At 42.7% G+C, this 16,881-nt stretch overlaps 1 gene segment (V, D, J or C); it reads left to right on the top strand.

Moving 5' to 3' along the window:
- LOC128772890 (immunoglobulin heavy variable 3-74-like) overlaps window positions 1-16,881 on the top strand; it is a 52,859-nt gene that overhangs the window by 22,875 nt on the left and 13,103 nt on the right. Inside the window, 1 exon segment of the V gene segment in view lies at window positions 13,823-14,169. Coding sequence covers window positions 13,823-14,169 — 347 coding nt within the window.

Here is a 16,881-nt window from a genome sequence, read left to right as displayed (position 1 = left end):
CTGACAGCACAGAGTCCGATGCAGGGCTCAAACTCACAAACCACGAAATCATGACCTGAGCTGATGTAGGATTCCCACCAACTGAGCCACCCAGGTGTCCTGGGTCTCCCTTTTTAGGGAGGGGAGTGGGATAGCCCGATTTAAACTGTTAACACGACACAAGATGATGGAGGGGTTGGTCAGTGGCCAGCTGGTAGGTAAGTGGTGGGCCTGGAAATTACAAACTTGTCAGAGAGGAATACAGAGGTGAGTGAGGATCCTAATGTATCCAGACAGCAGCTGTGGGGGTGCAAGCATGCAATGGGGCCTGATGGCCCAAGGTCTAATTTTCATGGGAAGAAAGTTATAGGACATATCCGAGAGGCACAGGTTGTCACAGGATACCTGCAGCCACTCCATTTCCATGGAATGAAAGGTGAAACATGTTGTTGATATACAGTTGAGAGTTTGGGTGTGCACAGAGCTAATATTAACACTTTAAAGTAGGTTAATGACTCTGAAAGCCACGAAAAGAAATCTGTGGCAGCATCAGGTAGGGGTGAGGGGCTCACAGAGACAGAGCAAAGGCAGTGAAGTTAGGGGTCCTTGGGAAGCAGTAGCCAGGTTTCCTTAGAAGCTTATGCAACTGCATTTTTGTACCGGTGAGAGGGATGTGAAAAACTGACAAGACACTTTGTGGGGATTTTCGAAGCACTGTGACATAGTCCTCGTTGGCAGTAGCTGTTTGCAACCATGGACATTAAGAAGACAGGAGGGTGTATGGCCCTGACCGGCTGGTGCTTTAGGAGGGTGGGGGAGTCTGCAAGGGCTCTCTGACTCCTTTGGTAATAGAGTGACAAGTCACAGACATACGAAACAAGAGTGCAGCCTTGGGTGAAGGCACAGAATGTAAGTTGGCTTCAAGAACTTGGAGTACTATTGAGCCCAACTTAGTTGCCTTCCCCAAGCATACATGAAAAGAGAACTTATGAATCAGAGTGCAATGGAATTGACAAGAAAGTTGAGCAGATGTTCATCCCAGGAATGCATCTTCATCACCAGGAATTGAGGCATGAGCGGCAGCCTGGTTAGGGACAAAAGATGGGGGGGGGGTAATAGATGACAAAAGACTTTATGGTTCCTACATTGTACAAATCAGTAGCTTTGATTTCCATCTGAATCAAATTCTGTTCTTTCTTTACTCACAAGATCGGGGTGTTACACGGTGAGGAGGTAAAGCAAGAACATCCTGCGGTAACAGAGTCTATTACAGGGTCAGGTCCTCCCTCTGCTGCAAGACAGGGCATCTGGCTACTGATGGGTGGGGGCAGTTCCTTTCTCAGGCCCCCTGAGCACAGGCTCTGCACTGGGGGCAATCCATCCTCTTGTGCATGTGAGGCCCAGACACCAGTGGGCACATCTTTAAGACTCATCCTCTGAGGAGCACTTTGAATGGAGGTGGGTCTCCAATAGGGAAAGGGGGAAGCTTGAGGTGTGGTCTGATGGCAGGGAAATGAGAACACCTTATTGTCCCTCCTGCATTTTGGATATTAACTCCTTTTCAATATTTTTTATTGTAATGTCTACCCTCCCATAGACTGCCTTCTAGCTCTGCAAATATTTGCTTGCCCCTTTTCTGGTATGATGTAGTCCCCCTTGCCTGCTTTGTTCTCTGTGACTTTGCTTTTATATCAAATCAATCATTCTCAAGTGAATGTCATCATGTTTATCTTTCATGTTTTCTTTGAAGGCATTTAGGTTCAAGTGTTCTTCTTAATCCTTCATCCATTTTGAGATTTTTTTGTGTCGACGTATATGTATGAAGCAAGATTATGGCCAAATGTTATTATTTGGCATGTATATATCAATACTATTTTTTAATTCTTACTTTGGTTTTGAGGGAGAGAGACAGATCATGAGTAGGGAGGCACAGAGATAGAGGCAGAAACAGAATCCAGGCCCCGAGCTGTCAGCAGGAGCCTGATGTGAGGCTCGAACCCACAAACCGTGAGATCATGACCTGAGTGGAAGTGGGATGCTTAACTTACGGAGCCACACAGGAGCCCCTAGTCAACTCCATGTTTAGGAGACACTATCCTCCCCCCACTGTGCATTGTTGGAAATCTCGTGGAGGATTTGCTCACTGCATCTGCAAACTTCTACTTCTGGGCTCCGTAATGAGCTCCACTGGCCTAAATGTCTCATTTGATGCCAGCAGCACACTGTTGTGGTTAATGTACCTCTGCAATATCTTTAGAAAGAGAGAAGTGTGATGTCTCCAGGTTCTCTCGACGTCATGATTGTTTTGTTGCTTCCATGTGTTGTGTGCTTTCATATGAATTGTATATTTTTCAGGTTCCTTAAAAAAGTCATTGGCATTTTTACTGACATAACAAGATAAACATAAAAATAACATAAAAATATAAAGCAGACAGAAAATAGAGACTATCACAAATACAGAAAACAAATCAATTACATAAAAATTTGTATTTGGAAAAGTATATAAAATTTGAAACAAATAGGTAGGCTGGGGAAATAGGGAAGACTCAAACAAATGCCATCAGAATTGAAAGAGGAGACATAACTGAACTAAAGACATGAAAAGGATCATTAAAGAAAAACTTAGGTATTTATAGGCCAACAATTAGATCACCAGGAACAAATTACACATTTTATGCCATAATGTAGTCCACCAACACTGTTTCATGGAAAAATACAAAAGGAACAAAAGAAAAATTAATAAGATTTCTCTATCTAAAACCTCACCCTCCAAAAAATCTGCCTAGGAGTCCATGGCTTTATTAAAACTTCTACTAAGCATTTAAAGAGGAATTAATGCCAATATTTCTCAAACTATTACAAACCACTGATAAAAAAACAGCACTCCCAAATGAAATTTGTGAGGACAGCATTGTTTTCACACCAAAACCAAAGAAAGACACCACAAGAAGGGAAACTACAGGTCACTATCTCAAATGAACATACATGCAAAATTCCTTCACAAAATCTGAGCATACTGAATTCAACAGAACATTGAGAGGATCATACAACATAATCCAGTGGGATTCATCCAGGGATGCAAGGATCCTTCAACATACACAGATGCATAAATGTGATGTCCTCCATTAACAGAGGGAATGAGTGAATCAAAACCATCATTAATTGATTCAAAAAAACATTAGACAAAATTCAACACATGTTCATCATTTAAAAAGAACCCAATTAAAAAGGGACTGAAGGAAATTACCTCCACATGATCATGGCCACTATGAAAAGCCCACACCTGACAGCATATTGAACGGTAAAATGCTGAAGGCTTTCCTGTCAAATCAGGAGCCAGGCAATGATGGTCACCCCTAACATAAGTGTTCCCCATGTAACGTGAAGAATACATATGCCACCTCAAACTATGTCATCTTGTCACCCTGCTTATTTGGGTGAAAGTCACTTGAGACAGAGCCCAAGTACACTCAGACTCTCCATCGTCCCTTCACAGCAGGATATAAATCTCCCTCCCGTGTACCAAGAGGGAAGAACCATCGTTAGCACCAGAATAAGGAACACAGGGACAAGAAGGCTATGCAAACAAACCTACTTACTTGGTGACTAACATAATACCCCAAACTTAACTCTTGCCAAACCCAATGTTTTTTTTGTCTGAAAGACACAAGTGCCACCTGCTTTGTCCTTTCTCTGGGTGTCATATCATTAGGAAGGCCATGCACTTACAAAATGAAATTTATTCTCTCCTGTAGATAGGTCTTATGTAAATTGAATCCTTACACTGGCTAAATCCCAGAAGAAAAGAAGGGAAAAGCTTCTTCTCCTACCACTGGAAGACATAACCAGAAAAAAATAGGGAATTAAAAAAATAAAAGACATTTAAATCAGTAAGGAGGAAGGAAAATTACTTGTTTGCAGGTGACATCGATCTTAAACATAACAAAACCCTAGAGATACCACAAAAAATATTAGAACCAGTTTTTTTAAATGAGGAAAAGAGCAGGATGTAAATGAACAAAGGAAATAAATAAAAATAAACCACCTGTGATTCTACACACCAGCATGAAAATACATGCAAAATAAATAACAAAATTATACAAGTGAAATAGGCACAGAATAAAGTATTTTGGGTTAAACTTCAAAAAGTATGTAAAACACTTGTAGAGTGAAAATGATCTATGTGGATAAAAGACCTGTAAAATGCACACAGGACTGCAAATACACCTGTACTCTCTGAATACAATTATTCAAATTGTCACAGCACCATCTACACAAACTAAACTACAAGTGCGTCCCTAAAACTGTAGTTCACTTTTAAAGAATCAAATCTAAGACTGGAGCTTGATATATATGTCAGAGCACATGCAAATGGGGTCCTCTCTGTGCTGATAAAACCAGCCCATCCCAGACTCTGCAGCTGGGAGAGGAGCCCCAGCCCCGGGAGTCCCAGGTGTTCCCATTCTCTGATCAGGACAGAACAGACACCTCACCATGGAGATTGTGCTGGGCTGGGTGTTCCTGGTTGCTCTTTTAAAAGGTAATTCATGGTGAACGAGGGACACTGAGTCTGTGAGTGGATATGAGTGAGACAGTGCATGTGTGACAGTTTCCTGACCAAGATGTCTGGTGTCTGCAGGTGTCCAGTGTGACGTGCAGCTGGTGGAGTCTGGGGGAGACCTGGTGAAGCCGGGGGGGTCCCTGAGACTCACCTGTGTGGCCTCTGGATTCACCTTCAGTAGCAACAGCAAGGACTGAGTCTGCCAGGCTCCAGGGAAGGGGCTGCAGTGGGTCTGACGGATTGATACTGATGGAGGCGGCCCGTACTTCGCAGATTCCGTGAAGGGCCGATTCACCATCTCCATAGACAACGCCAAGAACACGCTGTATCTGCAGATGAACAACCTCAAGACCAAGGACACGGCCACATATTACTGTGCGAAAGACACAGGGTGAGGGGACCTCACTAGGAGCCCAGACACAAACCTCCCTGCAGGAGGGGATCAGCACCACCAGGGGGCGCACACTATGCACAATTCTCCTTTGTGTTGCCAGGAGCAGGTGATGATGGAGGTTACAGGCAGGTTTCTTTTCAGGGTCTGGGCCTCCTGTCCACACAGCAGTTCCTCCAGGGAGCCTCTCTGGACACAGGATTCTGTGTTTACCTATTACCTGTGTGAATTAGATCATTGTTTTCATAGGAAAACTACCCTAACATGCACAAAGACACAGTTGTTTGCATTGCTTACTCCTGTCCCTCAACATGAGTGAATTACAGATTTCCTGAGGCACAACAGCTGAACATTTACATGAGTCCCAGATGCACTCCCTGTGCAGCCAGGACCACAAGCTCCCACAGCTCCCCATTATCTTCACCCAGCCCTGTCCCAATCAAACAAGGTGACACTTCCTTCAATGGCACTTTGCTACTCAGGACTTTAAATGAGCTACAGCTTTATTCAATTCCTCTAAACAAGAGATAAATCATCTCCATGTATTAGTCAGGAATCCCTCGAGCAACAGAACTCAAAGCACATTGGTTTCTGTGACAAAATATGTTGAGAAGTCCCATGATCTACTGTCACAAATTGGGGAGCCAGGAAACCCAGTGGTATAATTCTCGCCTGATTCTGAACTAGTGTCTAGTCTCAGAACCTGCAGAGCCTATGATGTAACTCTAAGAACAAGGGCAGGAGGAGACCAATGTTCCAGTTCAACCAAGCACATGGGAAGTAAAAATGAGGGAATTCTTCCCCCCTCTACATCGTATTCTACTCAGAACTGTGATGGAATGGGTGATGCCCAGGCAGAAAGAAACAACGGAAGGAAATGCCAATCTCTTCTGGAAACTCATCACAGACATACACAGAAACAGTTGTGAATCTGGACACCCATGACGCAGTCAAGATGACACATAAAGGTAAACATGACACGTCAACCTGCTGTAAATGTCGAGTTCAAAAACTGAAGATTTAGAACTCCATGCCATCACTGGGGTGGACCCTGGTGGGCATAGCAGTGCTCCTGTGGAGAAGGAGCCCCGAGGCCCATAGGGACTGCTGCGGTTTGAGGATCCCCTGGGTCATATCGGATGAGAAAGTTACCTTCTTGGAGTGCATTTAGGAGACAGGCCACTGCCTCTCATGGGGCAGGAGAGCTGACAGGCACCATTGCACTGCCCTGGTCATTAGCATAGGAGCCTCTGCTGAGAGCAGCTAACTGAACGATCCCTTCTTGTTCTTCCTCACCATGAACTCCAAGCTCCTAGTGTTCATGCAACTGCCCTTCTGGGATAACCAGCTCCAACCACATCACAGCAAGACACTGTCCCAGAGGATCAGTGGGGTCCCTGTCACATTGAGTTCAACAATTTGGTGTACTCAAACCCAGATAGAGCTCCTGAGCTAAAACATAAGAGCCCTGAGCTGCCAGGTGTGCCAATGGATTGGACAAAGGCAGGGTGAAGGCCAGGTTCTGAAGGAAGCCTGGGACCCATGAGTACAGACTGTTCTCTCTATGTGAGGGCTTCCTGAACAGGGGTGGCTGGAAATCCAACTGCAGGGACTAGAGAAGGAGTTGATGCCAATATTTCCTCCCACCAATTATCATGGACAGAATTCAGTGAGCAGCAAAACACCCCCCAGTAGATACTGAGCCACTGACACCAAGCCATACCCACCTTTCCTTCCTCAGGTGCTTCCTTACTAGGGAAAGAGTGCCTAGAACCCAGACCACCATTGCACCCCTCCCTCCAAAGACCACCATATACCCCCACAGGCACCAAGTCTACTGACCATAGAGTGAGGCATAGCTTCACCTCTAGGGGAAATAGGAATTAGCCTCTTTTAATAAGGAGACCAAAGTCACCTAGCTAAAACTCACAACACTATGGACAAAGTTGAAAAACTCTCCCCTAGAGGCAAGGAGAACTCTGCAGAGGACTGACATCAGGGACAGAGCAGCCAATACAAGACAGCACAGTGCACACAGCACATGCAAGAAATGCTTCCAGAATGTCAGGTTGTCAACAGTATGTAAACATTTCTCAAAAAAGACACTACTCTAGAAGCAGAAAACATAACAGGATTTTCCTAAAACACTTAAGAAAGAGGAAACATGGACATACAGAGTGATGGAGGAATTTATTCAAAATAAAATACCATAAAAGGACATTGCCAGGGATATAATTAAAGCACATATAAATAATAAGCCTCAAACAGAATTTAATACCTATCATAAGGAAACAGAACTTTTAAAAACTATCATAAGGATACTAGCTGTGCTTGAGAAAGCCCAGAAGACATGAGGGTACCCTGACTACAGATGGAAAAGACCTAAAACCCAGTCAGGCTGAAACTTTTAAAATGCTGTAACCGAGATGTGAACCTGATTGGATATAATGAACTCAAGGCAGAAAGAAGCAGATGAATGAGTAAGTGACATGGAAGATATAATTTTGTGAGAAACGAAGCAGGAAAGAAGAGGAAAATTAAAATATTGCATCACAAACGTATACTTAGGGAATCAGCAACTCCATAAAGTATAATAAAATTCTTTTCAAAGGAGACCCAGAAGAAGAAGGGAGGGAGAAAAAAAGGGGAGTTTTGTCTGAGTGCATTAGAGTGGAAAATTTCCACTAAATGGTGAAGGAAACAGACATCCACATGTATGAGTCACAGAGAACTCCCATTAAAATTTAAAAAAAAAAGCAGGCCAACTCTGAGACATAACATAGTAAAATTCACAAAATACACAGATTAAAAAAACCCTATAAGCATGAAGACAGAAGAGTTTGCTAACGAATACGGGAAGATAAAAAAAGACTATGGCAGAAGTGTCCACAGAAACCTGCAGGAAAGAAGGGAGTGGCATAATATCCTCAAATGTTCAATTGAAAATCAGGCAGTCAAGGCGGAAGGAGACAAGACGGCGGAACAACGTGGAAGATTTTTGTGTGTCTCGCGTCCATGAAATACAGCCAGACCAACACTAAACCATCCTACACACCTAGAAAACTGATTGAGGATTAACACAACAATCTGCACAACCTGAACCACAGAATTCAACAAGTACGTGGCGTGGAGAGGGGACCTGGGGGAGCAAGAAGCTGCAGGAAGGGAGGTGCTTTTGCAGGCGGAGAGAGGACAGAGACTGGGGAGTGGGGGAGAAAACAGGAAAAGAACCCCTCCCCAAAAGCAGCTGGAGAAAACGTGGAAAATTGGAAACAGCCACAGGGACTCAACTAAAAAGGGAGAAAGGAGAAAGGAGAGTATGTAAATTCCACTAAGACTGTAAACAAGGGGAGTGCAAAGGCTGCAACTCCACAGCTCGATACCTGGAGGTGCTCTGGTGGGAAGGGAGAATCCCAGGAACAGAGTGGGGTCCGGGATGTTCTCAGGCCACACCGGGAGAGGCCGTTGCACTGCTGGAAGGACATTTGGAGGAGACTGCCAAAGCCATCTGGTCCCAGTAGACCCCGGAAAACGGCCACATTCGCTGGTGCTGGAACAAGGTCGTTTAGGGTGAAGCCTGGTGCCAGACGTGTGTTGTGATTTTCCATAATCCACGAAACGCTGCTGCTACACTCTTGTGAACTTTTTCTGGGGTGGGCTGGCACCTGGCCACAGTCTCGGGACACCGACAACAACAGGGTCCAGCAAGCGTTCCTAGCTGCAGCCGATATTCGGCCATTGCTCATTCGGACATTGCTTGGTGAGACCCTCCCACAGAGGGGCAGAACAGGTCAAAGACGTGGTCCTTTGGATGTAAGGGACCGGGGAAAACAGCCGTGTCTGTGACAAAACTTGGGAGAGAGGTGCGGCCTGGGGCCTGGTCACAGAGAGTGAAGGAGCAGGGAGTGGACAAGGGCTGAAGACCGAGGATGGGTGCTCAATTGCTGATCCAGGACAACAGACTGGGTACCTGAGTGGCGCCATTTTCACTTCTCCCGCGCATGTGCATTCGCACCTACAAGCACCGCAACAATCCACCCCAGGAGCCTAAAATCGCCATCTAGTGGACAGGAGAGCCATTACACTGAACCCCGCCCAACTGGGCCAACAGGGCTCTTCAGGAACACAAGTCTCACTGACACTTACTTTATGGACTATAAAGAGCTACATAGACTGACATCTAGGGAATAACGAAGTAATTTCAGTCCTACTTCAATCTGTTAGCAGGTTCATCTAGTCAATTTTCTTTCTTTTTTTTCTTTTTCTCTTTTACACTTCTTTTCTTTTTCTTGAATGCAGAAACAGAAAAAATTATTTTTATTATCAATTATCATTAAAAATATTTTTCTTTAATTTTTATTACTATATTTTTTATATTTCTGTAATTTTTTTTCAAATTCTATTTTACTTCCATCATTTTCTTTTACTCTACTTCATTGTATTCCCGTTTTCAAATTTCCAAACAGTTTCCTTTTTACTTTTTCTTTCTTTTTCTTTTTTTCTCTTCTTCGTTTCTGTAGTTTTTCTGGAATACAGAATGAGAAAAAACTTCATTTTACTTTCAATTTTATTAAAAATATTTTTCTTTAATTTTTTTACTATATTGATTGCTTTTATGTAAATTTTTTCAAATTCTATTTTACTTCCATCATTTTATTTTAGTCTACTATGGTGTATTCACTTCTTGAATTTTCAAATGATTTCCTTTTTTTCCTTTTTGTATCTTTTCTCTCTTTTTTGTTTCCTCTCTTTTTTCTAGAATACAGAAAAAGAAAAAAATCACAGTTATTTTTTATTTTTATTAAAAATATTTTTCTTTATTTTTTCTACTATATGCTTTACTTTTCTGTATATTTTTTCAAACTCTATTTTCCTCCCATCATCTCATTTTAGTCTACTTCAGTGTATTCATTTTTTCAAATTCTCAAATTATTTCCTTTTTTTTCTCCCCCTCCCATTTTTTCTCTAATCTGTCAAACCACTCTCAACACCCAGACCAAAACACACCTAGGATCTAGGATATTCCATTCAATTTGTGTGTGTGTGTTTAGTTTTTAATTTTAATATTTCTGTAATTTTATCTTTTAATTTCAATTTTGTGACCTCATTAATTCCTTTTCTCCCTTCAAAATGACAAAACGAAGGAATTCGCCCCAAAAGAAAGACCACGAAGAAACGACAGCCAGGAATTTAACCAACACAGAGACAAGCAAGATGTCTGAACCCGAATTTAGAATCACAATAATAAGAATACTAGCTGCAGTCAAAAATAGATTAGAATCCTTTTCTGCAGAGATAAAAGAAGTAAAAAATAGCCAGAATGAAATTTAAAATGCTATAACTGAGCTGCAATCACAGTTGGATGCAGCGGTGGCACAGATGGATGAGGCAGAACAGAGAATCAGTGTTATAGAGGACAACCTTATAGAGAATAATGAAGCAGAAAAAAAAGAGGGAGATTAAGGCAAAAGAGAAAGATTTAAGAATTACAGAAATCAGTGACTCATTAAAAAGGAAAAACGTGAGAATCATAGGGGTCCCAGAAGTGGAAGAGAGAAATAGGGGTGGAAGGGTTATGTGAGCAAATCATAGCGGAAATCTTTCCTAACCTGGGCAAAGACACAGACATCAAAATCCAGGAAGCACGGAGGACTCCCATTAGATTCAACCAAAACTGACCATCAACAAGGCACATCATAGTCAAATTGACAAAGTACTCAGGCAAGGAGAGAATCATAAAACCAACAGGGAAACAAAGTCCATAACTTACAAGGGAAGACAGATCAGGTTTAGCAGACCTATCCACAGAAACTTGGCAGGCCACAAAGGAGTGGCGGGATGTATTCAGTGTGCTAAATCAGAAAAATATGCAGCCAAGAATTCTGTATCCAGCAAGGATGTCATTCAAAACAGAAGGCGAGATAAAAAGATTCCCATACAAACAAAAATTAAATGGGTTTGTGACCACTAAACCAGCCCTGCAAGAAATTTTATGGGAGACTCTCTGAGGGGAGAAAAGATGAAAATATATCTGTATAAATAAATAAATACCAAAATCAACAAAGGTTAGAAAGACCAAAGAACACCACCATAAACTCCAACTCTACAAGCATCATAATAGCAATAAACTCCTATCTTTCAGTACTCACTCTAAACGTCAATGGACTCAATGCCCCAATCAAAAGACATAGGGTAACAGAATGGAGAAGAAAACAAGGTCCATCTATATGCTTTTTACAAGAGACCCACTTTAGACCTAAAGACGCCTCCAGATTGAAAATAAGGGGATGGAGAACCATCTATCATGCTAATGTTCAACAAAAGAAAGCCGGAGTAGCCATATTGATATCAGACAATCTAGACTTTAAAATAAAGACTGCATCAAGAGATGCAGAATGGCATTATATCATTCATAATCAAAGGGTCTATCCACCAAGAAGACCTAACAATTGTAAACATTTATTCGCCAACTGTGAGAGCACCCAAATATAGAAATCAATTAATCACAAACATAAGGAAACTCATCGATAAGAATACCATAATAGTAGGAGACTTCAACACCCCATTCACAACAATGAACAGATCACCTGATCAAAAAATCAACAAGAAAACAATGGCTTTCAATGACACACTCGACCAGAAGGACTTAACAAATATATTCAGAACATTTCATCCTAAAGCAACAGAATATGCACTCTTCTACAGTGCACATGGAACTTTCTCCAGAATAGACCATATACTGGGACACAAATCAGCCCTAAGTAAGTACAAAAAGATCGAGATCATACCATGCATATTTTCAGACCACAATGCCATGAACTCAAAATCAACCACAAGAAAAAATTTGGAAAGGTAACAAATAACTAGAGACTGAAGGACCTACTAAAGAATGAATGGGCTAACCAAGCAGTTAAAGAAGAAATTAAAAAGTATATGGAAGTCAATGAAAATGATAACACCACAACGCAAACCTCTAGGATAGAGCAAAGGCGGTCATAAGAGGAAAGTATATAGCAATCCAGGCCTTCCTAAAGAAGGAAGAAAGATCTAAGATACACAACCTAAACTTATGACTAAAGAGGTGGAAAAGGAACAGCAAATAAAACCCAAAACCAGCAGAAGGCAGGAAATACTAAAGATTAGAGCAGAAATTAGTGCTATCGAAACCAAAACACAGTAGAACAAATCAATGAAACTAAAAGGTGGTGCTTTGAAAGAATTAACAAAATTGATAAACCACTATCCAGTTTGATCAAAAAGAAAAAGGAAAGGACCCAAATAAATAAAAACAAAAATGACAGAGGAGGCAAGGGGAAAAATAGCAAAAATGAACTACTGGGACCTCATCAAAATCAAAAGTTTCTGCATAGTGAAGGCAACAATCAGCAAAACTAAAATTCAACTGACAGAATGGGAGAAGATATTTGCAAATGACATCTCAGATAAAGAGTTAGTATCCAAAATCTATAAAGAATTTATCAAACTCAACACCCAAAACAAAATCCAGTGAAGAAACAGGAAAAAGACATGAATAGACACTTCTCCAAAGAAGACATCCTGATGGCCAACCGACACATGAAAAAATGCTCCACATCACTCATCATCACGGAAATGCAAATCAAAACCCTAATTAGATACTACCTGACACCTGTCAGAATGGCTAACATTAACAACTCAGGCAACAACAGACGTTGGCAAGGATGCAGAGAGAGGATCTCTTTTGCATTTTTGGGGGCAATGCAAGTTGGTGCAGCCACTCTGGAAAACTGTATGGAGATACTTCAAAAAACTAAAAATAGAACTCCCCTATGAAGCAGCAATTGCACTACTAGGCATTTATCCACGGGACACAGGTGTTCTGTTTCAAAGGGACACATGCACCCCCATGTTTATAGCAGCACTATCAACAATAGCCAAAGTATGGAAAGAGACAAATGTCCATTGATGGATGAATGGATAAAGAAGAAGTGGTAAATATACACAATGGAGTATTACTCGGCAATCAAAAAGAGTGAAATCTTGCCATTTGCAACTATGTGGATGGAACTGGAGGGTATTATGCGAAGTGAAATGAGTCACTCAGAGAAAGACAAAACTCATATGACTTTACTCATATGAGGACTTTAAGAGACAAAGCAGATGAACATAAGGGAAGGGAAACCAAAATAACATGAAAACATGGAGGGGACAGAGCATAAGAGACTCATAAATATGGAAAACAAACAGAGGGCTACTGGAGGGGTTGTGGGAGGGGGGATGGGCTAAACTGGTAAGGGGCACTAAGGAATCTACTCCTGAAATCATTGTTGCACTATACGCTAACTAATTTGGATGTTAATTTTTAAAACTAAAAATAAATACTAATTAATAATAAAAAAATTAAAATATTTTAAGAGAAAATAATGCGTGATCATGCTGTTGAGGTAAATATTTCTTAAAGATTATGCCGAAGCCTCCATTAATTAAGGTAAAAATCCAAAACTGAAAAAAAAAAGAATTCTTCATATTGTCACACCGCCATCCACACAAACTAATGTAGAAGTGCGTCCCTAACCCTGTCATTCACTTTTACACAATCAAACCTAAGTCTGGAGCTTGATATATATGTCAGAGGACATGCAAATGGGGCCCTTTCTATGCTGATAAAACCAACCCAGCCCGACCGTGCAGCTGGGAGACGAGCCCCAGCCCCAGGAGTCCCAGGTGTTCCCATTCTGTGATCAGCACAGAACACACACACCTCACCATGGAGTTTGTGCTGGGCTGGGTTTTCCTGGTTGCCCTTTTAAAAGGTAATTCATGGTGAACGAGGGACACTGAGTCTGTGAATGGATATGAGTGAAACAGTGGATGTGTGACAGTTTCCTGACCAACATGTCTTGTGTCTGCAGGTGTCCAGTGTGACGTGCAGCTGGTGGAGTCTGGGGGAGACCTGGTGAAGCCTGGGGGGTCCCTGAGACTCACCTGTGTGGCCTCTGGATTCACCTTCAGTAGCTATGGAATGCAGTGGGTCCGCCAGGCTCCAGGAAAGGGGCTGCAGTGGGTCGCGTATATTAGTAGTAGTGGAAGTAGCACAAGCTACGCAGACTCCGTGAAGGGCCGATTCACCATCTCCAGAGACAACGCCAAGAACACGCTGTATCTGCAGATGAACAACCTCAAGACCGAGGACACGGCCACATATTACTGTGCAAGTGACACGGTGAGGGGACCTCACTGGGAGCCCAGACACAAACCTCCCTGCAGGGGGGATCAGCACCACCAGGGGGCGCACACTATGCACAATTCTCCTTTGTGTTCCCAGGCGCAGGTGCAGATGGAGGTTACAATCAGGTTTCCTGTCAGGGTCTGGGGCTTCCTCTCCACACAGCAGTTTCCCCAGGGAGCCTCCCTGGTTATATGATTCTGTGTTTACCTATTAACTCTCTGAATTAGCAACTGGGTTGTCATAGGGAAACTAGACTAACATGCACAAGACACAGTTGTTTGCACTTGGTTACTCTGGTCCCTCAACATGAGTGAATTACAGATTTCCTGAGGCACAACAGCTGCACCTTTACAGGATTCCCAGATGTGCTCCCTGTGCAGCCAGGACCACAGGATCCCACAGCTCCTCCTTATCCTCACCCAGCCCTTGTCCCAGTCAAACAACGTGACACTTTCTTCATAGCCCTTTGCTACTCAGGACTTTAAATGAGCTACAGCTTTATTCAATTACTTCAAATGAGAGACATACAATCTCCATGTATTAGCCAAGATTCCCCTGAGGAACACAACCCAAATGTCATTGGTTTCCATAACTAAATATGTTGAGAATTCCCATGATCTACTGTCACAAGCTGAAGACCCAGGAAAACCAGTGATGCAATTCTTGTCTGATTCTGACTAGTGTCTAGTCTCAGAACGTGGAGAGATGATGATGTAACTCTCAGAAAAAGGGCCAGAGGAGACCAATATTCCAGTTCAAACAAGCACATGGGAAGTAAAAATGAGGGAATTCGTCCTCCATCTGCATCAGATTCTATTGACACACTTAATGGAATGGGTGGTGCCCAGGCAGAAAGAAACCATGGATGGAAATGCCAATCTCTTCTGGAACACATCACAGACATCCACAGAAACAGTGGTGAATCTGGGCACCCATGACACAGTCAAGATAACCTATAAAGTTAATCATGACAAGTCAACCTGCTGTAAACATGGAGCTCGAAGACTGAAGATTTAAAAGTCAATCCCATCATTGGTGTGGAGTCAGGTGGGCACAGCAGTGCTCCTGTGGAGGAGGGCAGAGGCCCATAAGGGGAACTGTGGTCTGAGTATCCCCTGGGTCGCATGGGGAGAGACAATTCCCTTCGTGGAGTGCATTTGGGAGACGGGGCATTGCCTCTCATAGGACAGGAGAGCTGACAGGCACCATTAAAGTTCCCTGATCATTAGCAGAGGAGCCTCTTCTGAGAGCAGCTAGCTGGACGCTGCCTTCTGGTTGTTCTTCACCATGCACTCCAAGCCCCTAGTATTGATGCAGCTGCCCATCTGGGGTAAATCAGCTCCAGGCACAGCACATCAAGACCCTCTCCCAGAGGATCAGTGGGGTCCCTGTCATATTGAGTTCACACAATTTGGAGTTTTCAAACCCAGCTAGAGCTCCTGAGATAAAACATAAGAGCCCTGTGCCACCAGATGGGCCAATGGCTTGGACGCAGACAGGGTGAAAGCAATTCTGACGGAAGCCTGGGACCCACAAGTGTTCTCGCTGTGTGAGGGCTTCCTGAACAGGGGAGGCTGGGACCTCCAACTCCAGGGACTAGAGAGGGAGCTGATGCCAATATTTCCTCCCACCAATCAGCATGGACAGATTTCACTCAGCAGCACAGCATCCCCAGTGCAAGCTGAGCCACTAACACCAAGCTCCACCTACTCCAGCCCCCATCAAGTGCTTGCTTACTAGGAAAGAGTGCCTGGCAACCAGACCACCACTGCACCCCTTCACCATAGGGTGAAGACCTACGTAGACCAAAGACCACCGTAAACCCCCACACTCACCAAGTCAGCTGATCATACAGTGACGCATATCCTCACCTATAGGGGAAATAGGAATTAGCCTCTTTTAACAAGCAGACCAAACTCACCTAGTTAAAACTCACAACACTGGGGACAAGGTCCAACACTCCACACTGGAGGCAAGAAGAAACTCTGCAGAGGACTGTCCTGAGGGACAGAGCAGCCAAAACACGACAGCACAGTGCCACGGAACATAAAACAAATGCTTCATGAAGTGTCAGGCCCTGGACAGTATGTGAACACTGCTCAATAAAGATACTACCCTAGAAGCAGCAAAGATAACAGGATTTTCTAAAACATTTAAGAAGGCAGAGACATAGACAAGAAGATGATGGAGGAACTCATCCTAAAAGAAAAAATGATAAAAGGTCATTGTGAGGGATATAATTAAAACACATAAACTAATGTGCCTCAAACAGAATTTCTGAAAACTCTCATTATGAAACAGGATTTTCAAAAAGTATCATAAGGATGCTAGCTGTGCTTGAGGAAAATATATGAGACATGAAGGATACGCTTACTGCAAACAGAAAAGACCTAAAAACTAGTCAGGATGAAATTTTAAATGTTGTAACCGAGATGTGAAACTGATTGGATATAATGACCTCAAGGCGGAAAGAAGCAGATGAATGAGGAAGGGACATAGAAGATAAAAGTATGGGGGAAATGAAGCTGGAATGAAGAGGAAAAGTAAAATATTGCATCACAAACATACACTTAGGGAAATCAGCAACTCCATAAACTGTAATAACATTCTTTTGAAAGGAGTCCCAAAAGAATAAGAGGGAGAAAAAGGGGATACAATTTAGCTGAGGGAATTATAGTGAAAATTTCCACAAGCTGAGGAAGGAAACAGACATCCACATCTAGGAGGCAGAGAGAACACCCA

Source organism: Panthera pardus, unplaced genomic scaffold (assembly GCF_024362965.1).
Source record: "Panthera pardus isolate Hobbes unplaced genomic scaffold, ASM2436296v1 HiC_scaffold_24, whole genome shotgun sequence".
In the NCBI taxonomy this organism is placed as follows: Eukaryota; Metazoa; Chordata; class Mammalia; order Carnivora; family Felidae; genus Panthera; species Panthera pardus.
This window is presented reverse-complemented; position numbering and strand designations above follow the sequence as displayed.